This window comes from Pituophis catenifer, unplaced genomic scaffold (assembly GCF_029215685.1).
Source record: "Pituophis catenifer annectens isolate HBS135680 unplaced genomic scaffold, rPitCat1.0.hap2 SCAF_7, whole genome shotgun sequence".
NCBI lineage: Eukaryota > Metazoa > Chordata > Lepidosauria > Squamata > Colubridae > Pituophis > Pituophis catenifer.
In genome coordinates this window covers 67,326,273-67,352,986 of record NW_027256887.1, presented here as the reverse complement: position 1 = coordinate 67,352,986, position 26,714 = coordinate 67,326,273, and the positions used below count along the sequence as shown (strand labels likewise).

General features: G+C 39.1%; 1 protein-coding gene across 1 annotated transcript in view; it reads left to right on the top strand.

The window, feature by feature from the left end:
- The first annotated feature begins 15,733 nt into the window (after positions 1-15,733).
- Positions 15,734-26,714, top strand: part of RFX4 (regulatory factor X4) — a 37,566-nt gene continuing 26,585 nt past the window's right edge. The window contains exons 1-4 of the mRNA XM_070947148.1: positions 15,734-15,814; positions 19,735-19,796; positions 22,123-22,336; positions 23,285-23,362. Of these exons, the coding sequence (XP_070803249.1) occupies positions 15,749-15,814; positions 19,735-19,796; positions 22,123-22,336; positions 23,285-23,362 (420 nt within the window). The 5' untranslated portion in view covers positions 15,734-15,748. The remainder of the gene's footprint in view (positions 15,815-19,734; positions 19,797-22,122; positions 22,337-23,284; positions 23,363-26,714) is intronic.

Sequence of the window (26,714 nt, the reverse complement as noted above, 5' to 3'; positions counted from 1 at the left end):
AGACAGAACTACAGATATTTTACCGAGTATCCATGGAATCTGTATACAAATGCCAAACCATATAGCTAGTCTTAACATTTGGACAACTGCCATAGACAGCTGGTAATGAGTATTAATAAAGAGTAACATATTGTTTTGTGTGTTTCTTTTTTTCTGTAAAAGCTAGAAGAAGAAAAACTTATGCTTTTTTTTTTGCCTTGGGTGAATACATGAACTTTGTCTTGCAGAGCAGAAAACAGCCTTACAAAGCCAAATGTTTTGGAATGACTCTGCTATTATCCTTTGGAAAATGAGATAAATATGATACAGAGGCAGTCCAGCTACATTTTACATTGATCTTAGAATGCCTTGGTTCATAGTATCTTTTAGTGTAGGGCACATATATTCTACTTTTTCCCCAGAATGGAAAAAAACATTTGATATAACTTTATCTGACATCTTTACATGAACGTCACATGTTTGTGATGTTCTTAGTTTTATTTTCAATCTGTACCAAAGAAGCTGTGGCTCAGAACATTTTTTTTTTTTTTGCTTAAGTAGAGTGTAATATGAATCTGGTTTCTTTTCTGAATCTCTTACACACATATGTTGAAAAAATTTCTAATACCTTTTTTAAAAAAAATGTTTTGCAGAGAGTTGGATTGAAAGATGTCTCAGTGAAAGTGAAAACAAACGTTATTCCAGCCAGACATCTCTGGCCAATGTTTCTAATGATGAAAGTAAGTATGTTTTATTTTCTATAGAAATATATAGATTCCCATTTGTTAAAAAAGACTTGAACTTTATAATGTCTGTATAGATCTAGGAAAGTCAGGGAGCACCCATCCACATCTTCAAGCAGGGAAAAGGTTAGAGTTAGATGACAAATGCATCAGCCAGAAAAAAACAGTGTTTTGTATTTATAATATTGGACAGCTGAGTATATATGGGCAGAAGGACCTAAAGATAAGCCATTAAGATACTAGCTTCGTAGATGAAGCCTGAATCTCCCTTCTGGGACCAAAACAATGCCCATTGGGATGCTTGAATGAAGGTTCTTCACTGTCAACCTGCCTTCCATTGAGGACCTGTATACTGCACGAGTCAAAAACAGGGCTGTGAAAATATTTACAGACCCCTCATATCCTGGACATAAACTGTTTCAACTCCTACCCTCAAAACAATGCTATAGAGCACTGCACACCAGAACAACTACACACAAGAACAGTTTTTTCCTGAACGCCATCACTCTGCTAAACAAATAATTCCCTCAACATTGTCAAACTAGTTATTAAGTCTGCATTACTATTAATCTTCTCATGGATCCTATCACCTATCTCCTCTCACTTATGACTGTATGACTATAACCTTGTTGCTGGTATCCTTACAATTTATATTGACTGTTTCCTAATATGATTTGATTGCTTATTTGTTCCCTATGACTATCATTAAGTGTTGTACCTTATGATTCTTGACGAATGTATCTTTTCTTTTCTGTACACTGAGAGTGTATGCACCAAGACAAATTCCTTGTGTGTCCAATCACACTTGGCTAATAAAGAATTTTGTTCTTTTCCATTCTACCAGTCAAAAGGAAATTAATTGCCAAGGGAATTGTTCATCTTCCTGAGAAGGAATGCTATAAAGAGAATTCCTTACTGAATGTTCTGATCATATAAAACTCAACAGTTCATTCTCAACTCACCACCTTCCACAACCATTCCAATGTTGGCTCCAGTTCAGATTTTAAATAATTTCATTGTTTTCTTGAAAGTCTTTGCTAATGACCAGCATAAAGGCTGGCTGCTTAAGAGGAGATTCCTGGGGGGGGGGTGTCGGTCTCCTTCCATATGGAATACCCTGAAAGGAGTGGTCTCAAGCAACCTGGCCAGCATAGGTAAGTTAGAAGCTTGTGAGGGAGTGTGGAAGAGGCAGGGTGACATTTTAGAGCTCTACCAGAATACCAGTGGTGGGCCTCTATTTCCTTTTTTGTGTGGAGAACAAGGACAATCTGATAGTTGTGATTCTGTTAACAACTTTGTTTTGGAGGCTGCAGTGCAAAGCATATTGACCTGCTTGTGCATGCAGTGGGTATGATTATGGCAAAAGTGAACATTTCCTTACGAAGCATAATGCTTCAGGAACAAATGGGGGATCCTTGGTTTATATTGTTACTTGTCTTGGGGAGGTATAATTGGAATGGGAAGGAGAGTATTAGAGCAATATGGCTAAAGAAAGAGTGTTCAAATATGGCAATGGGAGAGAGACAATCATGGGAGAAAAGCATGCTCTTCTCCCTTTCCTTATTTACTTGTGTAGGGTGTCCTATCCTGGTGCTCTTTATTACTGGGATGGAATAGAGCTTATTCATCAAAAGTCTAAAACAGAGGTGTCAAAAGTCTAAAACAGAGGTGCCAGATCCGCTCCAGAGGTGTTTAGATCTGCTCTGCGGGGCCACTCTAGAAACAGCGAAGGACAGGCCCATGGTGTGTCTGCCAGTGAAAATGGAGCTCAGGAGGGCCATGTGCGGCTCTCCTGAGCTCTGTTTTCACTGGCAGAAAGTTGCAGGAGGCCGTCAAAGCCGAAAACTGAGCTCGGGAGCCCATTTTCACTGGCAGAGCACTTAGGCCGCCATATGAGTGCCCCAACACAAGTGACATCAAGCTGGCCATGCCCCCTGGCCACACACACATACACACCCCGAGGTCAAACATAACCCTGATGCAGCCCTCAATGAAATTGAGTTTGACACCTGTGCTGTAGAAGTAGGGCTGGACAGATGCTTAAATTCCATCACAGGCTCAAATAATAATCTTTTTTGGGGGGGGAAATTTTTTACAGAATCCTTTCCCTACTTTTTCCACAGTTCTTCTAATATGATCTAAATGGCTGTAGAATGAATTCAGAGAGCAATAGTCCTTTGTGTCATGCGTTCTGGCCAGTGGTGGGCGAACTGGTAGCGGTGGCAGGAGGCTCCACCCCCCTGCCCGGATGCTTCTGTGCATGCGCAGAAGTGCTGCAGGCGTGCGAGCATGCGCAGGCCCATGAGCAAACTGGTAGCAACGGGATTTGGAACCTGCCCCTGGTTCTGGCATCTTGAGTTTTGGCATCCTTGACTTGGGACTGTAGTCGACCCACAACTTACACCTGATTCCTCAAAGTAGCTTTTATCTAGGGAGTTCTGCTGAAGATTCTGTGCATGTGGGGGCATCTGGGATTCCATCAAGGATGCCCATCAGCCTACGTAATTCTAGCTCAGGATTGCACCTTAAGATATTAATGAACATTTTTCCTGTTCTGAAAAAAAATCAAATTATAGTACAAAACTGTAATAACAGTTATCTCAATGTATAATTTATTTTCTTAGTTATTTTGCTACTATATTAAGTATGAAATTTTTAGTGGGCAGGATATAAATGTAAAAAACCTTAACCAGGTTGATTAGTATTTTCAAATATGGAGTTGCGGAAATAACATAACAATTTTCCCTTTTAACTTCTCTACTATAATGATGAGTATGAATTTCCCAAACAGCAATATGCAATGAAGAACAAGTTTGCTTTCATTTGGGGATTTGTTCAGTGTCAATACTGTGCATATTTACTGAGAACCAAATCCAGCTGAGTTCATCTGGATAGACCCCCCTCCCCCAGGCTGTATATGTAGGACTGTAGCCTTACAGATATGGAATTTAGGCTAAACTACAGGACAAAATGTAACAAATCAAGACAGAATTTCCCAAGAGCAATTATTATTCATTGCTGAATAGGTATACTCCATAAAAATTATATTTTAGGTCATTTGAAAATGATATGTTTTGGTGCATTCTCTTTATAGTGACTCATTAATATATAAGGCAGCAAGTAGGGCATGTGAAATTAGTTTAGCTAAGTCTATGTATTATTTTTCCCATGCAAAAAAGCTTCTTTGATTGGGGCTTCAAAATGTAGACATTAAAATATAATAATAGTAGCAGTAGTATAGTAACTTAAATGTCTTACCCTGTGAATAAGATGATAACAGCAAAAGCTTAAATGAATTTATAAAGCGATTAGGCAGATTTAGCTGTCAAGCATGTATGGTAGTTTGACTTAATTATTTTCTCATGATTTGTTTGTTTGTTTCACACTGATCATAAATAGCCAATAGGCTCAATTTACTGGCTAACCTAGATGATGTCAACACTACCTGTGAGGTAATTCAGTGCACTTTAACTCATATCTGTTAAACCAGGAGTGTCAAATTTGTGGCCCGCAGCCGGGATATGTCACGTGCTGGCTCCGCCCCCGCCCAGTTTAATGAAGGAAAAAAAAATGTCCCGATACATCATGTGATGCTGCCATGACGACGTGAGTTTGACACCCCTGTGTTAACCTGATGTCAATCTCCTAGCCTTTGTGATATCACTGGCTTCATAGCAATCCTTGCTCAAGGAGCCATGTTGTAGGCACTGGCCTCTGTAAAGATTTGAACCTGGATAATTCCAATTTGAAAGAGATTAATGAGAAAGCCTCAAGCAGTTGAGACTACTCTTGTCTCCTCAATGTCTGTGAATGGGAAAGAAAAACCACCCATGAGGGAAGGGGATCAGATACATCAATCTGTACCAGGTAACAGCATTGTTCTACTTCAGTGCCATGTCTCTCACCATAGAACTGACCTGAGGAAGGACTACTTATTGTTCATCAAGATGCATACTTTGAATTGGTAAGTCTCAGGATGGGAACTAATACTTCCCCAGACCAGTCCACGTGACCCACACACTTTTTGCCAGCTAGGGCTGCTTGCCTCACTCTTCATCTTCTAAAAAAGAATTGAACCCACAGAATCAGGCTGTTGGTCTGTCATTCAACCTCTGCTTGATTATATTCCTCATTGTCCAACTGTTTATTCAGAGGTGTCAAACTCAAGGGCCACAGGCCAGATCTGGCCCGTGATGTGGTCAGATCCAGACTGCGGGGTTGTCCTGGTCTACCCAATGCGAAGATTGGGTCAGTGTAGCTTCGGCCTGGTCTACCCAGTGTGAAGGGGAAAAATCAGGCCAGCATGGCTTCAGCCCGGTCTACCTAATGTGAAGAGGAAACATGCCAGCAGTTTGAGGAGTGGCGTCAAGCTGGCCATGCCCACTCAGCTGATCACACCCACCCCAGTCAACCATGCCTGGCTGGCCCCTCCGAGGTCAATCATAGCCCTGATGCGGCCCTCAATGAAATTGAGTTTGACACCCCTGGTTTATATAGTAGACAATCATAGGCAATCATAAAACTTGATAACATTGTCATAATTATGTTTTCTTCCTGGGCAAAGAAAATCTGACAAATACCCCTTGTTCCCAAGAATAGCATCATTACAACAGCTCTGAAAAATGAATTGGAACAATGCTGTCCTGCATGTGCTCTCCACAATGACACCCCTAGCAGAAAAGGGCTTGTCTGGCTTACTAGATCAAGTTTTAATGAGAACCTCAACACTGGATGCAGGAATGGCTGCCCATTCTTAAGAACAAAGAAATGTTTAGAAATATTCTTTAAAAGGAGCAACTTTTTCTTCCCCAATTTCTTCCATTGTTTCTAACAATGCGTTAACATTTGTTGCTGACAACATTAAAATCCCTGACATTGTTGGAATTGGTTCTGGGGCAGCAAGAGAAGAGAAGGAAGGTAGAAGGAAATGTCTATTGTAATGACTGGTCTACTGTATAATATAACATTCAGACTCTAATGATATTTTCAAACAATATTTGGCTTTAAATAGTCACAACTGCAATAAAGAGAATAAGAAAGGTGCAACATATCCATCGAGCTTGTAAGAGGTGCATTTTCCTATTTGTAGGAAGCCCTGATATACCTTTTCTCTAAATTCGAGCCTCTAAACAGGGAAGGTAGATTAATGACACAATACAGTGAAAGGTTGTGGAAGGGTAGATGAGATGTTAACATTTATTTCCTTTAGGTTCCAAAGAAGGTATTTATGGGAACACTGGTGCCCACAGGCATCAGATTGTACAGCCCGGCATTTACATAAACAATCATTCTGAATCTTGTAATCTTCAAGTATTTGTGCCTATTTCAAGCTTGTTTCTGGGGGAATTTGAGAATATTCCCAACAGTGGAATTTTCTCATGTCCGTCAAGTACCTCAGCTGAAAGAATGTCCCCTAACTGTTTTTTCTCAACAGATGAGGAGAAAGAGAATAATAGAGCATCCAAACCACACTCTACCCCAGCAACTCTGCAATGGTAAGATCTGTTTCTTGGGAAAAAAATCAGATTTATTCTCAAGCAACTACTTTCAGGCAAACTAGAAATATTCAAGAGTATGATAAACACATAGAAATAATTTTGACACTGGATTACTGACTACATCAACATTCTAGGTTATGCTCATTAAGCATTGTTCTGTGCTCAGAATTCAATGTCTGAGGATTAATATCTTTTTTTAAAAAAAATATGTTTAAAGGATCTGTGCTTTGCTAGAATTTCAAAAGACAAATAGCTCTAGTTAGCTCTAGCAAAAACAGTATAAAATATCAATAAATGTAGGCATCTAAAAGTGTTCAGTTATATCTCTTCTAGTTACCCATCTAATCATTGGAAACATAGGGACATAGATAGAGAAGGGCCTCTGGAAACTGATTAGTTGAACATCTTCATATTTTCTGAACTTATGGTACCCTAAACTGTGCCAGCAAATGGTTAATCTTTCCCAAATATTTAAACAGCAATTCATTTTTTGTTACTGTTGTTCTTGTCCAGCAACTAATACTTCAGATTACTCCATGCCTCCTCAGAAGGCAATTGCTTAGTCTTTCCTATAATTTGATGGGCTCGTTTCAGCCAAATTGCCACAGCTAATTATCTCATAAAGCTCTTCTCTCAGGAGGAAACAAGCCAATAATGGTAGCATCCTTAATCATAGAGGTTAATACATCCCAAAATTCCCAGGATATTCAGCTTGTTGGAATGTAGCCATTATTTGCTACCATGTCCCAATTGCCCAAGAGAGGCAATAAGCCATTTACTATCATTCAAGCCGCCATCTTTAGTAGCACAGCTGCCCTTACAGCTTGTTTGTCCTTGCAACCATATCTGCCCCTGCTTGTCTGGGCTCACTGCAAAAGAACTTCATGTTCTCCAGAGTACCAATATGTTGAGAATAACCATCACCCCTTTTGTTTGTCTGCATTTGATTCTAAGCAGCATAACTTCAGCTTGTAAATTCTTACAATTCAATGACTGTGAACTAGAGGCATCAATAATTAGGGACGGAATGACACACCATTCTGCCTCCTAATATGCCAGCAGCATTTTACCTCTTTTCCTCTTTTAAGCAATGTGACAATTGCTCCAGTCAGGGGGAGCCTGGAGTGGCATGAACAGTATTTGAAAAGGGATCAAGAGGAGGCAAAGTAGCTATGGCAGTGTGCCAGTCAGTCTAAACCAGGGGTCTTCAAACTTGACAGCTTTAAGACTTGTGGACTTCAACTCCCAGAATTCCTCCTCCATTCATGTTAGCTCAGGAATTCTGGGAGTTGAAGTCCACAAGTCTTAAACTTGCCAAGTTTGAAGACCCTTGGTCTTCAAACTATGTTTGGGCTAGCTAGCATAATTTGATTTGGTCCATATATCATGCTTATTCATAAAATAAATTGATTGTTTGAGCTTAGTGGGATGTGTGAACTCAATCTAATTGTGGCATCTGTCAAAAGATTATTATTATTTTAGCAAACTACAGCATAGCATGGTGCATTTACCTAGCTGATGTTAGCTCTAGCTTCATCTCTGGCCAAGACTTTGGAAGACCAATGAATTGTGGTGGCAGCAACCTGAGTGAGCTACATCCTCTGCATCTTATTTCAGGTTGTTTGGCCCATGCAATCAAGGCTGAGCAGAGATGATGGAGCCCAACCTAACCAGCTGAGTGAGAATGGAAGCTGCAGGGGATGAGTATGTGTTGGTGGGGAGAGGATAGCTAATAGAAAGGAGAATTTAGAGAAAACCAAGGAGAAAGAAGTGAAGAGATCGCTGCAAGCATGGGAAAGTGTATTTCTGTGCATCTGGGTTTTTTTTATTTCACATATTAATTAGTTATATATGAGTTTTGAATTGGCTACCATGAACTTGATGCATTATGTTCTCTTAAATCATCTGCATTTTGTCCATGGATTCATTGATTATTCCACAGCAAGTGAGTCAGGCACTTTTAGTGCTCTGTGTCTGACACAGAACCTGGAATTTCTTAAATTGATCTGTGTTGGCTTGAAACCAGTTATGTAGGGATTAATGTTAAGAATCTTGGAGGTTTGTTGTCATAGTAAATATTGTCATAGGTATTTGGAACACTATAGGGAGATAGATATACATGCATACATATAATTTATAGGCTGCCTGACTCCCAACAACACTGGGTAGCTTATAATTAGGGTATTTTAAGGCATAAACAACAGGGATGTGGTGGCTCAGTGGCTAAGATGCTGAGCTTGTCGATCGAAAGGTCGGCAGTTCAGTGGTTCGAATCCCTAGTGCTGTGTAACGGGGTGAGCTTCCGTTATTTGTCCCAGCTTCTGCAACCTAGCAGTTCAAAAGCACATAAAAAATGCAAGTAGAAAAATAGGGACTACCTTTGGTGGGAAGATAACAGCGTTCCGTGCACTTTTGGCGTTTAGTCATGCCGGCCACATGACCACGGAGGTGTCTTTGGACAGCACTGGCTCTTCGGCTTTGAAATGGAAATGAGCACTGCCCCCTAGAGTCTGGAACGACTAGCACATATGTGCGAGGGGAGGCTTTACCTTTACCTAAGGCATAAACACACACACACACACAAGGAGATTCATGATGGCCCCAGAAACCAGATCTCTGTGAGATATCATTGCACAGGGCAAGGGCTGCAGTAGGCATACTTCCTAGGCCCCAGAAGGTGATAGGGGTTAAGTGTTGGGAGCTGGAAAGCATCCATTCAAACCAGGTGGACAGAAGCAACTAGAAACAAGCAGCCCTTCAAATAATCCAGGCCTTTTGCCATGAAGGACTTTATAGATGATAAATAGCACTTTGAATTGCACCTGGAACTTTTACTGGTGCAGCTGGGGTCTCATAGACACAACAAAGCATACCTAAAATTGTCCAATACACTGCATTCTGGAACAAAGGTCTGGAGATTCTCAGTCATCCAGGTCATGGTTGTCCAAAAGTGCTTTTTCAAGAGGCTTTTCTGGTTTTTCTCTGAAGATGTTTTGCTACTCATCCAAGAAGCTTCTTCAGCTGTCTGAGAGCTTTAAACATCTCTGAGAAACATCTTCAAAAAAACCCCAGAAAGTCCAGTTGCCCCTTGAAAAAGCACTTTCAGAGCATTCTGTTACAGTTGTAGTTTCTGAATTGTTTTCAAAAGCAGCACATTGTTGCAATCCATTTATGAGGCTATGAGTGACTGTCTGATGTGCCTTTGGTCCAAGAAAGGGCACGCTAAATGTACTTGAGCAAGTTCCTCTTGGCCATAGTTGGTACCTGCTCTTCCAGTAGAAGCTATGTATCCCAGATGACCCCTCCAGTTGTGCACCAATCTTGAATAGGAAAATGCAACCCCATCCAAAATGAAAGATGGAAGATCCCGACAGCCTAAGGATATCCATGAATTTTGGAATTATTTTATTTATTCTAAGTTCCAACCTCTTACCACAGGCTATGGTTAAAAAAAAGTCAAGGTGGTGCAGTTGAGACTCCACATGATTTTAATATGTGATGCACATAAAAAAAAATAGGTTTAGGTTCAATCACACTGCCATGGATACCAATTTGACTTTTCTGAACATACCCTTGAGGATATCCTTGGATCCAGGGGTGAAATCCAAAATTTTTCCCTACTGGTTCTGTGGGCGTGGTTTGCTGGGTGTGGCAGGAGAAGGATATTTCAAAATCTCCATTCCCACCCACTCCAGGGGAAGGATACTGCAAAATCCCCATCCCTCTCCACTCCTGGCGGAAGGATATTTCAAAATCTCCATTCCCACCCCACTCTGGGACCAGCCAGAGGTGGTATTTGCCGGTTCTCCAAACTACTCAAAATTTCTGCTACCGATTCTCCAGAACCTGTTAGAACCTGCTGGATTTCACCCCTGCTTGGATCAGAGCATTGATAGACACCTGACCCCAAATGCTGTGTGCTATTTCCTTCAGCATTTTAACTTTTCTTCTTACATTCTATTCCTTTTGGTTTTGTTAGTATGGGGAAGAGGTGTGATACTTCAGCAATCTAAAAGAAAATTGATGGGAAAGATTATGGTGTACTAATTAACACTTCAAAGACTATATAGTACTTCTTTTAGATATTACAGCTATTTATGGAATTGGGATAATGTTGAACTACAATGAAATACAGTATACAGTTGCTGAATGCATTCTTTAGATGCATTCTTTTTGAATTCAGATCAAATTGTCATAGCATCCATTAAATTCTACAGCTCTCTGTATTGTGCCCTCTGAATGATAGATGAGTATTTTTTTAAAAAAAAAATATTTCAATTAAAAAGAAAAAACAAACAAACACAAATACGACAGTACAATACATACAACTGATAAACATACATCAAGTCTTATGACTTGTATTTGGAATAATCACATCGGTAAATTATATTCTTCTATATATATTTTTACACATTTACTTGTATAATATCTTAAATTCCCTGTTTAATTTACTCTTTTCCTTAATTGGTACTCACTTTTTATCTAAATGTTCCATTTTCTTTTTTGTGTTCCTATTTTTATTTCTTTTCTCCAGCCAATCGTACCATTTTTGCCATATTAAATAATAATCGGTTTCTTCTTTTTCTTGTATCTCTTTCGTAAGTTTGTCCATTTCTGCACATTCCATAAATTTAAGGATTATTTATGATAATATGTTCCTTTTTGCGATTTACACTTCCAACAATCTGGAGAGGTATTTGGGAACATTTTTGCTAGGTGCGCAGGAGAGAGGTGCCACCTGTAAAGCATTTTATAGATGTTTTCTTTATAGAGTACAGACATTGTTAGTTTACTATTTACTTTCCATAATTTTTTCCACTTATCCAATTCAATATTGTAACCAAAATTTTTTGCCCATGTAATCATATTTTCTTTAACCACTTCCTCTTCTAATTTATGTTGTAATAGATAGTTATAAATTTTAGTTATTAATTTATCATCTGTTCCCAATAAAATTTTATCTAATTCATTTGGTTCTTTTTGGAATCCAAATTGTGTCAAATCTGCCTTATATCTAGATTCTATTTGTAAATATGGCCACCAATCAATGTCTGTACCCCGTTTTTTCAACTCTTTTCAACTCTTCTCGTGATCTTAGCTCTCCTTTGCTGTTCAGCAAGTCTTAGATGAGTATTTTATTACAATGAAAATGAAAATCAAAACAACAGGTGATTGTGGAGAATTACATCTGGCTATGTAACACAGTTCATTTAACTACAAATTATTTAATAAACTATAATTGGGTGATATCTTTCAATATGCTAGGCCATAAACCAAAGTTTATGATCCATAATGACTGTAACCACACAACCTAAATCCCAAGCACAGCAAATTATAGGTGTCTTTGATGCAGGAATCCAGCCTTCATTCTAATGAAACACCAGTTTTATAACCCTGATTTGCTTGGATTTTTAAGAGTATATCATGGGATGCGAATGAATTTGTTTAGTAAATGAAATATACTGCAATGTTGCACATAATTTTAAAGATAATGTTTTAAGGACATTGCTGATAAAATAAACAGTCCAAGTTCATTATGACACTAAAGGCTAGTCCAGAGTTCAAAATATGACAAAGTTTTCTCTATTGAAATGACAAAAATATGTAAAACTAAACAATGATCAAAATGGTTTTTGATCATTAAAGAAAAGTTCAGATATAACAGAAGATTGTTTAGCACAGACTAATGATTCACCATGAAAGAATGGAGAGAAATCATTAGATATTATGAAGAGAAATAATTGAGAGTCTTTCTTCCTATCCTGTCCTAGTCAGAGAAATTGACGTGCCAATTAGCACCTATGGCATACAAACAGTCTGTGTCCTTTGAAAAGAGGTTTTGTTCAGGGTCTGTATATTTGAGGGCAAATGCAGCAATGATATTGTGGTAGACAGAAAATAAGAATAGATGCTGCCTTTAGAAACCAATTCTATTCAACCACTCCAATATCTTAATGAAATAGTTTGTAGAAAGGAAAAAAAAATATCATTGTAAGGCTAATGGAGTATTGGGCAGGAGAATCTCCAAACAATATAGCAAGACATATAAATCATTTTTTCTAAGAAAGGTCTCTGCTAATTGGCTCACAGGTTACTTTAAATTATTATTATTATTATTATTATTATTATTATTATTATTATTATTATTATTGTTGTTGTTGTTGTTGTTGTTGTTGTTATTGTTATTGTTATTGTTATTGTTATTGTTATTATTTTCAAATCCACATTTCTCTAAATTAGTGTTAATTGAAGCTTATTTTTATGTCTCAGTTTAACAAGTAGTATACATTACAGCAAGGTAGTGAGCTTAATTCAACCTATTAGATACCTGATACTCTCCCTAGAGGGACGCAGTGGCTCAGTGGCTAAGACGTTGAGCTTGTCGATCGAAAGGTCGGCAGTTCACCGGTTCGAATCCCTAGTGCCACGTAACGGGGTGAGCTCCCATTACTTCTCCCAGCTTCTATCAACCTAGCAGTTCGAAAGCACGTAAAAAATGCAAGTAGAAAAACAGTGTTCTGTGCGCCTTTGGCATTTAGTCATGCCGGCCACATAACCACGGAAATGTCTTCGGACAGCACTGGCTCTTTGGCTTTGAAACAGAGATGAGCACTCCCCCCTAGAGTCTGGAATGACTAGTATATATGTGAGAGGGGAACCTTTACCTTTATTCTCCCTAGGCCATATCTTCACTAACTAGTTTGTTCTTCACTGACCCAAGTATGCATCTTCCATAATTCATCTTTCCAATGTTATTGAACATTATCAATGTTATTCCTAACAGTGTTAACAGCTAAAATAAGGTTTAGGGAGCTTTTAACTAGAACCACAGGTTCTTCTGAAATACCCATCCTTCTAGTAATCCTTCAGAATTCCATATACTTAGAAAAATACATGCAAGCAGCCAAAGAATTGCAAGAAGAGCTCTGGGTACTGCATGGCATAATCAGAGTTGCTACTTTTAGCTTATGCCTAGGGTAAATAATCTAATTGATAACAATCCATATTATAATAACCTAGGTAAGAATCAAGACTGCCTAGAATTGTTGTACCAAGGATGTTGTTGGGCTCTTTTTTGTTAAATGTATTCAAGCAGAGTCTGTACAGCCATCTGCTGGTGATGTTTTAATCTGGATTCCTGCACTGAACAGGAGGCTGGACTCTGTGGCCTAAATTCGTTTTCTAGTTCTATGATTCTGTCCTGGCTGGAATTACTACAGAATGAAGGATGGATGCTGTGTGGATGGAATACAGTGAGAATGGGGAGGGAGGAGAATGGATAACAGAAGGTTAGGCTGAAGACATAAGCAAGCTGGTGTGAATAGCATAGGAATGTAATTGTGACTCTATATGTAAATGGATCAAACCGGTCAATCCTATACTGCTCTTTAGAAGGCCAGATCCTGAAGATGAAACTCAAATACTTTGGCCACCTAATGAGAAGGAAGGACTCACTGGAGAAAAGCCTAATGCTGGGAAAGATTGAGGGCAAAAGAAGGACGGGACGACAGAGAAGGAGGTGGCTGGATAGAGTCACTGAAGCAGTAGGCATGAGCTTAAATGGACTCCAGAGGATGGTAGAGGACAGGAAGGCCTGGAGGAACATTGTCCATGGGGTCCTGATAGGTCGGACACTACTTCACAACTAACAACAACAAAATGTAAACGGATCTTCTGAACATAGTCTCATCCTTAAGTGTTTGGTCCTCAGGTCAAAGGTAGTTTTAAACTCTGGATTGAGGCAGAAGACACACTATTAAGGCTTACCTTTGTTATCTGCTTAAGCAGCAGGGTGAGTTAGACGAATTATACTACAAATGAAGTGCATTTTTGTCGTTCCCTTAAACTCTGAAAGAGAAGACTGGAAACAAATTCCAGAGTGCTAACTATGTATGTAATGTAGGCTCTAATAGGCTGTTGTCCTCTAGTACCTTGAAACACAAGCAGAATTATTAAGGAGTAAATTTTACAGAAAGGATACATAAGGAGCACATTGAAAGACTCTCTTGGAAAGCCTTTGATGGTATGCAGATCCCCTATGTGCGATACACAACTTTTCATGCTAGGCCTGTTGACCTTGGTAGTTACTGCTAGGAAACGGAGCATATTGGTATGGAGGAGACTGGTGACTTTTTTTCCCCTTCTAATTCTTTATACTTTAGCAACATAAATAATATTACAGAATCCTTTTGGAATTGAGTTACAAATAATTGCATAAATAAATAATAATACATATCAAATTGCATTTATTTTACTCATTGGTTGGATTCGTACTCTGACCAACACCATAAATGATAATTTGCAAATAAGGTGAATAGGTTCATACCTTACCAAAATTTTTAAAATTATATTATAATTTAACATGTGCAGATTATAAGAATATAAAGAACTGCTAAGAATGTGTCGTTTTACGAATCTGTTTAAACATGTGCAAATTCAGACCCTGGATAATTGTTCATTGGATGGCAATCTACTATTTGCTATTTATTTCTGAGTAGATTCACATAAGCATATATTTGCTCTTTTCAGATCGAAAGCTTAATATATAATGTTATAGTATTCTGGGGCTAATTTTCATTTATAAAAGCATTCAATGTAAAAAAATAAAATAAAAGGTGATTGAAATAAAGGATTAAGCATTATCAGAAGGCATGAAGAAACTTGAGTGAGCTATGAAAGCTTCTTCAAGTATCTGAAAGGCTGCCATGTAACAGACAGGGCAGAATTGTTGAAACATGTTCCAGAAGAAATATTGAGTTTAAATTACAAAAAAATCAGACTTTGGTTGGACACCAGGAAGCAATTCCTAATGGTAAGACCTGTTCAACAATGGAACAGACTAGCTCAGGAGGTGATAGCTTCTTGTTTGCTGAAGATAATCAAACAGAAGGTGGGCATCTTGTGAAGAACATTGTGACAATGGAGTCTTGCACTCAGCAAGGAATTTCCAAGCTTTACATTCTATGATTCTATGGGGAAAGGGAAACAAAACAAAATTAAAATAAAATTGCCAGGTCTTAAAGGTTCAGAACTTGTAATGCATACAAGTCCACACACCCATACCCACACCCACACACCCACACACACCAGTGGTGGGTTTCAAATTTTTTTACTACCGGTTCTGAGGGCGTGGCTTGGTGGGCATGGCTTGGTGGGCGTGGCAGGGAAAAGATAGTGTAAAATCTCCATTACCTCCCCACACCAAAGGAAGGTTACTGCAAAATCCCCATTTCCTCCCGATCAGCTGGGACTCGGGAGGCAGAGAATAGATGGGGGCAGGGCCAGTCAGAGGTGGTATTTACTGGTTCTCTGAACTACTCAAAATTTCCACTACCGGTTCTTCAGAACTGGTCAGAACCTACTGAAACCCACCTCTGACACACACACACACACACACACACTCTCAATCAGTTATGAATGTGCATGGAAGTCAGTATATTTGTCTTCTTTGTTTTGTCCTTATTTTTAAGGCTGGAGGAGAATTATGAGATTGCAGAAGGTGTCTGCATTCCTCGAAGTGCCCTCTACATGCACTATTTGGATTTCTGTGAGAAAAATGATACCCAGCCTGTTAATGCTGCTAGTTTTGGAAAGGTGAGTATAAAAAGCAACTAATTTCAGGGATTTAAAAGATAATTTATTTATTATTTATTAATTCAATTTATATGCCGCCTTTCTCCGGAGACTCAGGGCAGCTTACAATGCATTTAAAAAAAAAACCATTATAAAAACATTTAAAAATTAAAACATTAAAACCCATTCACACCATTCATGGCCGGATCTTACAAAATCGCAACAGCAAGATCAACGGCCCCAGGCCTGCTGGAAAAGTCAGGTCTTCACTGCTTTTCGGAAGGCCAATAGGGTGGGGGTGGTCCGGACCTCAGGAGGTAACTGGTTCCAGAGAGCTGGGGCAGCCACAGAGAAGGCCCTCCCCCACGGGCCCGCCAGCCGGCATTATTTAGCTGAAGGGACCCGGAGGAGACCAACTCTGTGGGATCTTACCGGTCGCTGGGAGCTATGTGGTAGAAGGCGGTCTTGAAGATAACCTGGCCCTGAGCCATGTAGGGCTTTAAAGGTAATAACCAACACCTTGAATTATGCCCGGAGACCACTAGGGAGCCAGTGCAGCTCACAGAGAATTGGTGTAATGTGGGTGTATCTAGGTGCACCCACGATAGCTCGCGCGGCTGCATTCTGGACCAACTGTAATCTCAGAACACTTTTCAAAGGTAGCCCCATGTAGAGCACATTGCAATAATCTAATCTAATACAATAATGTATGTGATATAACAATACTTTATTAAACTTGTATGCCCCCTAACTCTCAACAACTCTGGGCACCTCACAACAATCAAACAAAGAAATTACAATAGAATCAATAAAAATTAAACACTAGCAAGCATGGTAGGACAGATGAAATGAAGCAAGGTGCCTAACTCTCCCTCCCCAAGGATGGGGTAAAAAGCCAGTTCTTCCCTCCTCTTCTGAACAACAGCAGAATGGGGGCAACTCAGGTCCTGGGGAAGCTCATTGCAGGGATCTATGCTTTCCCCATACATTTTATTGTTATTCAAAGAAGAAACAAACTGTGGACAGAACATTGTGCACGTGAAGATTTCTTTAGAGGTTCCAGTGAGAGGAAAGTTTTTGCTGGACAAGTTTCACAAATTCCTTTGGTAAGCATTACATTTTTCAAAAGCCATCCAGATAGTGCATGTCTGACAGTTGATTCTGATATTAATCTCAGACTAAGAAATAATACAAAGCTGCAAACAGTGCCCAAACATGAAATATCTTCAGAGACCGTTGCAAGAAAGATGATACCAAAACTACATAATGTGGGTGGTGAAAGGTATAGTGGGTGTAAAGGTTCCCCTGCACATATGTGCTAGTCGTTCCCAACTCCATTTCTAAGCTGAAGAGCCAGCGCTGTCCAAAGACGTCTCCGTGGTCATGTAGCTGGCATGACTAAACACCAAAGGCGCATGGAACGCTGTTACCTTCCCACCAAAAGTGGTCCCTATTTTTCTACTTGCATTGTTTACATGGTTTTGAACTGCTAGGTTGGCAGAAGCTGGGACAAGTAACGGGAGCTCACTCCGTTACACAGCGCTACAGATTTGAACCGCTGAACTGCCAACCTTCTGATCGACAAGCTCAGGGTCTTAGCCACTGAGCCACTGCATCCCTTATAATAGGTATAGTCAGTGGTAAAAGAGTTGCATTCAACTCACCAAAATTCTACTTGCCTTCTCTAGTCCTCTCTATATAAACTTATGATAACAAACCCTGACCCCTGCCTGGTTGACCTCAGCTACCACTAAAAGCCCCATTGTCTATCTCACCATATCATTTGGTGGAATCAAGACAGCTGTTCCTAAAGAAGTCTTGCTTTGGGGTTAAGGATGTCTCTTTTTCTGTCCAAAGACTGGTAGTTCTTCAAAGATTGGTCCCTCCTTTCCTGTCTAAATATAAAAATAGTCACCCCTGTAACAATATAATTTTCTCATCTATTGTAAGGGGACAATGCTTTGGATCACAGCTAGTATAATACTAAAAGGGGATTCAGGCTTTATCCTCAGTCCCCAGTGTGATACACATATAAGTTTTGATTTTTAACATCCCATTGACAGGGACTCCAGACCTGTATTTCTTTAAGGGTAAAGCGAAGTATATTGTTTTTCAAGTTTCAAGAGACAATAAGAATAAACCAATAGGGAATGTTTTATTTGCCTTTGGGGTGGTTGAAAAAAAAAATCCTACTTGAGGAGTAGTTGTCTGTGCATTCTAAATGACAACAGGCACCCTGCTCCCCTCTGAAAACTCAGAAAATGCCTTCTTCCCCCCATAGTGCCTGGGTGCCCCCATCTCTGTCTGCCCAAACTGAAAGAGAGAGGGGTGGGATTAATGTGTAATTAAAGAGAATTTGGAAGCCTGAGATGTTGCGGAATGTTAGATCAGTAGCTGGAACAGCATGTGGTGTTCTTTAGGTAGGCTTCATTGAATCAGCACAAAAAGAGAGAGCCAGAGAAAGAGGCTGCCTGCCTGTCTGCTCATTTATCAAATAGCTAGGCTGAACTTTCACAGCTCCACAAAAGTGTTTTTCTGTTTGCTGATTTCCCCCCACTCCACCCTACCCTTTACTTCAGAATTAAATCTCTACAACATTTTCCCCTGTTCTAAGGCTCATGAAGCAAGACATTTTGGTTCCCCATTACTCAATCAATCAATCAATCAAAATAAATAAGCAAATGTGGTAAAAATGGAAGATAAATAATCATGGCACGTCATGGTACTTACATACTACTTGGACTCAGATCCTTTTACAGACCTTTTTGACATTGCCTTAGACTGTGTGGAAGACTCTGTGTATAAGAAGAAGCAAAAAAGGGGAAGTTTATGGAAAGGATGCAATTTTTTAAAAAAATTTAATCAGCTAAATCTTAGTATGATTCCAGCTGAGGAGGTCTGCAGTGAAAATTAAAAACAAAACAGGCATGTTTTATTTATAAGTTCAGTTTTCCAGTTTGAAACAGAGAACACTCTTATTTCAAACTTGGCCCATCTTATTAAAATAGTTCTCTCTCTCTTTATCAATAAAGGAGAATATTTGTAGCTAAGGATTGAAATGAGGGGTCCTTGGTCCTCCCTGAGCTTACTTGTTTTCTTGAAGACATTTCATTACTCAAACTAGGTAGTATCAGTGGTGGGATTCTACCGGTTTGGACTGGTTCGGGAGAACCGTTTGCTCTGACTTTCAGCCATGAGCGAACCAGTTCTCTCTTTCTTTGAAGTGGGCCCGCCCGCCCGCCCCTGTGTTATACTTACCTATATTTCTGCTTCCGAAACCCAGCTGATTGGTGCAGCAGAGTGGATTGCCGCTCCTCAGCTGTTTTCCTTTCTCTCAGCAATGTGGAAGTTCAATTTTTGGCAAAGTGCGCACACACGTGCAGCGAACCGGTTGTTAAACTGGTAGGATCCCACCACTGGGTAGCATCATCAGTGCTAATCAATGCTAGAGCATTAGATGCCAAGGCTCTCTTACCTCTTCTTTTTTCTTAGTGTTTCCTTTGATGTTTATGAAGTTTTATTTAAGTATATGGTATTAAGAATGTGGAAGAACTTTAATTTAGAAGCATTTCTTGCAGTACATTAATAGTACATTCTTCCAATAATCTTCCACTCCTGTTGTTTTTTTAATAGATGGTTATTGTAAGGATATGTAAGGAAAATTTAAAATATATAAACTAGCACAGCTATAGACAAAAGAACAACCATATATAATAATGACGGCAATTTTATCCATTCTTTTCAAGTGTGCATATATAATCTGTGCTCCGTAATATGTTCCAGTGATAGAAAATAAGTGATTTTAAAACAGCTCTTTATAAATGAATTGTTTTAATTTTTTTTCTTACTTTCTCTTCAAATAAGCCATTGCTAAATATACATGACTGGAATAGGATCTTATGTTTCTTAACGTAAAATTATTATTAAATTATAATTTACAGATAATAAGGCAACAGTTTCCACAGTTAACAACACGAAGATTAGGAACCAGAGGCCAATCAAAGTAAGCAATAATGTGTGTTTCATAATCATAGAAAGGTTAATGTGTTATAGAAATGAGATTGCCGAAGATTTTTATGCAATATGTCTATATGGCAAATACTTCTAATAATTGCATAGAAGAGGTTACTTCACCTGGGGCCAACATCTTTTCCACACAGCTATTCAAGGTACAGAAGTACTGTTTCCTGTTGAATCCAGTTCACTTTGGATTCCAATTTGTATGCCACTGCTTCACTGTTCTCCAGAGCTTAAGAAAAGTGGCAGCAGCCATTCCACATACCAAGAGTAGCGGCCATGTTACCAATCGGTGCACAAGTGTGTATACTACAAGGTGGAATTATATTATTTGCTTGGTCCCATGCCCCATTTTCTCTTATCTGCTCTTCATCTTTCCTGGAATTCTGATAGTTATAGCCTGCAGGACAGTGGTGGGATTCAAAATTTTTTACTTCCGGTTCTGTGGGCATGGCTTGGTGGGCGTGGCAGGGGAAGGATACTGTAAAATCTCCATTCCCTCCCCACTCCAGGGGAAGGTTACTGCAAAATCCCCATTTCCTCCCGATCAGCTGGGACTTGGGAGGCAGAGAATAGATGGGGGTGGGGCCAGTCAGAGGTGATATTTATCGGTTCTCTGAACTACTCAAAATTTCTGCTACTGGTTCTTCAGAACTGGTCAGAACCTGCTGAAACCCACCTCTGCTGCAGGAGAGATGATGGTCATATTTCAGACTGGAGATGTAACAGATTGGATAATGTGTGATTCCCAGTAAAAAAAAAACCCATAAGACTAAATACATCTTTTCTAAATACAAAATATTGATGAATTATAAAATACAGGTTATTATAAATGCTTATCAAAATTTGACAGGTATTATTTGCTTCCTCCCTTAGCCAGGTGGGATATGTGTTGGTTGTTTGCCTTTCGCAATGCCTGCCTGTTACATCAGTGTGATGCAGTATTTTTTATTCTCCAATGATGGTGTTTGGGCTCGGTGTAGAAGTATATTGCCAACATGTCAATTTATCTTTTCTGTGATGTATTCTTGTGCCATGACATATAAAGGCGCCATGTTCCTAACCTTTTATCACCAGACCACTTTTGTGCATCAGAGTGGTATTATATAGTATGGAAATATACACTTGCCATTATAGATGTTCTGTGCAAGAGAATAGCATCCAATCCCAGCTTCCTAAGAAAGGTAATATCTTTTATGTGGAGTTCAGCAGGGCTTGAGTGAAGGGGTATAGGAAGAATGAATGTGAGAACTCAGTGCCATTTATGGGGGCAGTGGATAATTACTATTTCAGCACTGCTGGCTAAATAGATAGCAACATCTCTGGCGGATGCTGACATCATAGACCAGGCCAGCCAGTGATTTTGGTTTAGCAGTCATACACCTGCTGATGCTGAGGGACCAATACCACAGCTTCTGTTATCTTTTCCCAATGCTTCTCGTAAGCTATTGAATCACCAGTCCTCAGGCACATAGGTGTTTATATCGGAGGCGACACTTTAAAAGAAAAAGAAGGCGGCAACGGGGGCGTGACAGAAACAAGGTGACATCACAGAGGGATTGAAACTAAATCTTCATTCCTTTGACTGATTTGAGGAGGTTATGCAAAACATACTGAAAAAAAAATACTTGAGACTTAATACACTTATTTTATGGATTACTTTATTTTTTAAAAAATGTATTATGAAAGTCTGTTAGCGTACCAACAAGTATTGACAGCATGAATTTAGTGGCACAGCAAAAATATGTCCAAGAGGCCACAAATTACCTTTAGGTTGTAATTTATCCAACCCTCCCAACACCACGATACTTAGTAATATGAATAGCTAAAAGCTCTGCCTGCAAACCTCTAAAGGAAGTTGCAAACTTCTAAAGGAAACTGCCAGTCTACAGTTAGAGCATGTAGTAAAAATGGCAACTCTATGACTGTTTTTAAAAGAGGAATGTATAGAGAGCTGAAGAAAAAATATTAATTGCCCTATAACAAATTATAGTGTATACTATTTATTACGCCCAGAAGAAAAGAAGGTGTAGGATTATCCCTAGTTTGCTTCTACCAAATATCTGGCTTAGGACTGAAGCAAAAGCACCAGGCTCTGCCAATTTGTATCTTTCCTGGGTGCTCCTGTGGATGGAAAATGCAGCTTGTTAAGCAACTTGAATCCTCACGCTTATGTTCTGATGGTGAATTTGCACTCATGCATTAACTTGCAAATTGGCATGAAGACTGTTTTGTTAGCAATTTTCCTTTTTAACCATACTTGAGTGAACAAGTTCTCTCTCTTTAAAAAAAGTGTGTATTCAACATTTCAGGTACCATTACTATGGCATTGCAGTGAAAGAAAGCTCCCAGTATTATGACGTGATGTATTCTAAGAAAGGAGCAGCCTGGGTCAATGAAACAGGAAAAAAAGAAGTAATCAAACAGACAGTGGCATATTCACCACGATCCAAACTTGGGACGTTGCTGCCAGAATTTCCAAATGTCAAAGATCTAAATCTGCCAGCCAGCTTGCCAGAAGAGAAGGTGACGCTAGTAAAATATTCATTGGCTTGCTTTGGTCTCTGCTTTTTCTCGGTTGAGGAAAGGCTAACTTAAGTATGAAAAAGTGCCTCTTCAAAAGATTGAGTTTAAGAAGACTGTGACTTGATTTATGAAGGACTTGATTGCTCACTGTACTTGAAACAAATAATTTCTCCCTGATTTATGGCATTTATCCAGTAATCTATATAGATGAAAGAGGCTGTACCTTCCGTATTGGTTCAAAGTAGACAATACGTCAAAGATCCATGATTGAATTTTCCAATATTTCTTTAGTAAAAAAAAAAAAACAGAAACCCACCAATTTAGCAAAAGTAGATTAGTGCAAAAAGGCAGAGGACCAATTCTTTTTCCTGGCATCATATCCCTAACTTAATTACAATCCCAACTAGCTACTCTGAGGAAGGAATCACATGCAGTTAATATATGGTGGTGGTATTTGGGCAAATGGCTCAAGTACTGTGTTCCCAATCTTCCCTTAAATACTTTTAACTGAGAAATTTAAACCGAAATTTGATGGACAAATCGACAATTTCTCAAGGATAGGACTTGAGGAGGATTCAGGGGAATTCAGAATTTTGAACTTTCTAGTCCAGAATGTTTCTGCTGGAATATCATATATTTGGTGATAAGCAGGCTTTCTGAAACATAACTCTCTGAGGCAAAGATGACACCCTTTTAGCAGCTTGATCTGGAAACCATGATACATGGTTATTAGGTTAGGCTCTATCTGGATTAAGGTTTATAGTTACAGTTCGTGAGACCTGAGCTTGGTACTAGTGTTTTTGCTGCCTCGAGGTATTAACCTCCTTCTTCTCTGTCTTCACTGCTAGGAATTTGTTAGGAATTGGAGATCATGATAGATTATACTAGAACTGTTATTATTTTAAATATGACATCATTAATAAGAATTGCTCTTTTTTTTCCTTCTAGGTATCTACTTTTATAATGATGTACAGAACACACTGTCAAAGGATACTTGATACTGTAATAAGAGCCAATTTTGATGAGGTTTGTAATGAAGTAAAACGTTTTTCATAGGATAGTTTTCATTCAGTTATACTTATTGATGGTAATGAAAATGTTTACATTGACTGGCTACGTTGCTCTGAAGGTTCAAAGTGTTTTCCACTGAGAATTGGAACTGTTGGAGATAATAGAATGTGTTAGTTCTGTTGGATAAAAGATTCTGAGAATAAAGGAAGCTAAGGAACAGGCTGCTTCAAGGCAAGGAAGCTGAAGAAATGGTGCAATCAGGCAATGTACTGAAAAATAAAGTAGGAAGAACAGCAGCACAAAAAAGAGGCTTATATAAAAGGATGGAGGAGATCAGAAGTATTGAGATCAGAAGTATTGAGATCAGAAGTATTCATGAGATAGAAGACTGTAAAAAAAACCACCCTCTATGCTACTCAAAATTACATAGATAAGAACGGGGAGACAACCTTAAGCACTCAAAGAGCCATTTGGACCCGTTTCCCACAGAAAAGAAAACACCGGGAGCCACAAAACCCTTTTGACATTAAAATGAAGATAACACTGCATATATTGTTTTTTTACCTTTATGCTATGTATAAAAAAAACTATAATGTGTTGCATTTATGAAATCAATGAACTGCTACAGAGAAAACAAATATTTATTTCTGCATGCAACAAAAACATTTTGAACTCCGAAAAAAAAAGATGGGGCAAAAAGCTCAATAAATCACGTGCCGGCGGGTGTCACACATTGGTGGTTGTGATGCATATTTTGAGTGACAGGGAGCCGCAGCAGAGGGATGAAAGAGCCACATGCGGCTCCAGAGCCGCAGGTTGCAGACCCCTGCCCTAAGGAGATACATCTGGTGAGATCCAGAAGAAGGGCCTTCTCTGTGGTGATTCCCTCTCTCTGGAACATCATTCCCCTGGAGATTAGACTTGCCCCTCACTCTAACACTCTTTCAGAAGGCATTGAAGACATGGTTCTGCCAGCAGGCCTGGGGAACCCAGAGCGGGATGGAGCAGTGGTGAAATCTAAAATTTGTTACTACCGGTTCTGGTGGGGGGGTAATGTGACTGGGTGGGCGTGGCCAATTTTTTTTTTAACTTTTAAAACCATTTTTTCTACAACCTCTTCGGCGAAGAGGTTTTAAAAAAATGCTTTCAAAAGGCTCTGACGATCCCAGCTGAGTTGCCTGATCGTCAGAGGCTTTTTTTCTTTTAAATGCCTCTGATGATCAGGCAACTCAGCTTGGATCGTCAGAGGCATTTAAAAGAAAAAAAGCCTCTGCCGATCAGGCAACTCAGCTGGGATCATCAGAGGCTTTTAAAAGCATTTTCTCTATAACCTCTGAAGAGGTTGTAGAAAAAATGCTTTTAAAAGCCTTTGAGGATCCCAGCTGAGCCGTGCGATCATCAGAGGCTTTTTTTTTTTTTTTTACTTTTAAAAGCATTTTTTTGGCCAAAGAGGTTGTAGAAAAAATGCTTTTAAAAGTAAAAAAAAAAAAGCCTCTGATGATTGTGCAGCTCAGCTGGGTATTGGGGGGGGGGGCAGGAATTTTTGCTACCGGTTCTCCGAACCACCCACCTCCATCGCTACCGGATCGGGTGATCCGGTCTGAACTGGGAGCATTTCACCCCTGGGATGGAGCCCGTTAAATGGCTAATATGAATGTGTGTTATCCCTGGCGTGGGGGGGGGGGGGGTTTGGGGGTGAGGATTACTGTTTTATTATTTTTCTTTTTTATTATTTTTCTTTTTATTTCTTTTATATTGTGTTTTTATCACCTTGTAAGCTGCCTGGAGTCACCATATGCGAGTAGGCAGCAATACAAAATTTCTAAATAAATAAATAAAAATAGATAATATATATGGAAAATAGAATAAATAAGCTCTTTCCTGTAGTGAGGTTATCCAGACTCTAGTCTACCCTCAGTCATAGAAGCTTACTGAAAGACTTTGGGCCAGTTGTTCTTTCTCAGTTTATGCTCCCTCACAGAATTGGGAAAAATAGGAAGACATGCTTTGTACATTACCTTGAGCTCTTGAATTAAAGGGAGATGGAAATGTATTAAGTACATATACATATAGTATTTCATATCTATTATATACACATATCTATAGTTATATATAAAGTTGTACAGATATACTTATGATTCATAAGGCTGAGAATCTCTATGGCTCAGTTTTATATGCAATGATATTTGAAAGAAATCTTATAATTAGTTCTGCAATATTAGTTTGGTGAATAAGTCTTAAAATGGATGCCATTTTTTAAAACATCAAGATCAATTAAACTAGTACAGAATATTGATTTCCAAAGTTCCTGCTAACTTGCTCTATTAAACCTCAACATTAGAACATATTCTAAAGTTCTCTGCTTTTTGTTTCTCTTTAAATTCTTATTCATATGATTTTTTTTCATGTACTCAGTGCTGATAACCAATACCTTATATAATAGCACAAATCTCTTGTTCAGGGCAAGGTTATATTTGTTTGCTTGTTTATCTATCAAATTTATTTGCTGCTCATCTCACCACAAGGTAACATTAATTTAGATTTAGGTCTTAAATATATTTGCAATCAATGAAGTTAGTAGCAGTATATATAGGATGTTTCCTACCCCTCAGTGTAATGCCTCTTACCTGATTTTGACTGCTTCCATATTGGATATGAAATCTCTTTTGTTATCCTGAAAGGGAACCAAGTTGCTGTCAACAGTCATGTACTTGGAAATTATGGAAATTTGTTAGAGCGCCTTATTAGTGTAATGCAGGGATGTCAAACTTAATTTCATTGAGGGCTGCATCAAGGTTATGTTTAACCTTGGGGGGCCAGAGTGGGCATGGCCAGTTCAACATCCTGCAGCCCTCTGCCAGTGAAAATGGAGCCCAGGAGGGCCGTCTGCGGCCCTCACAAGCTCCGTTTTCACTGACAGAGGCACTGCAGGCCAATCCTTCACTGTTTCCAGGGTGACCCCGCAGGCCAGATCTAAGTACCACCCAGGCCAGATGCAGCCCACAGGCCTTGTGTTTGACACCCCTGGTGTAATGGTATGTGGGAATGCCCTTGGGAGATGGGGGAAGAGCCACAGCCAGGAGAACAGGTGTACATAGTAGATATTTTACTGGAAGAGTACTCAAATTTTCTGCTCGAAATAAAATTCCCTATCCCACCAGGCTTGAAATTTTAAGTCTGGATAGCCTTGAACTGCACCGTCTACATTCTGACCTATGCTTAGTTCATAAGATTATTTACCAAAATGTTCTACCTGTAAATGAGTACTTTAATTTCAACCATAATAACACAAGGGCTATCAATAGATTCAAACTCAATGTAAATCGCTTAAATCTTGATTGTAGGAAATATGACTTCTGCAATAGAG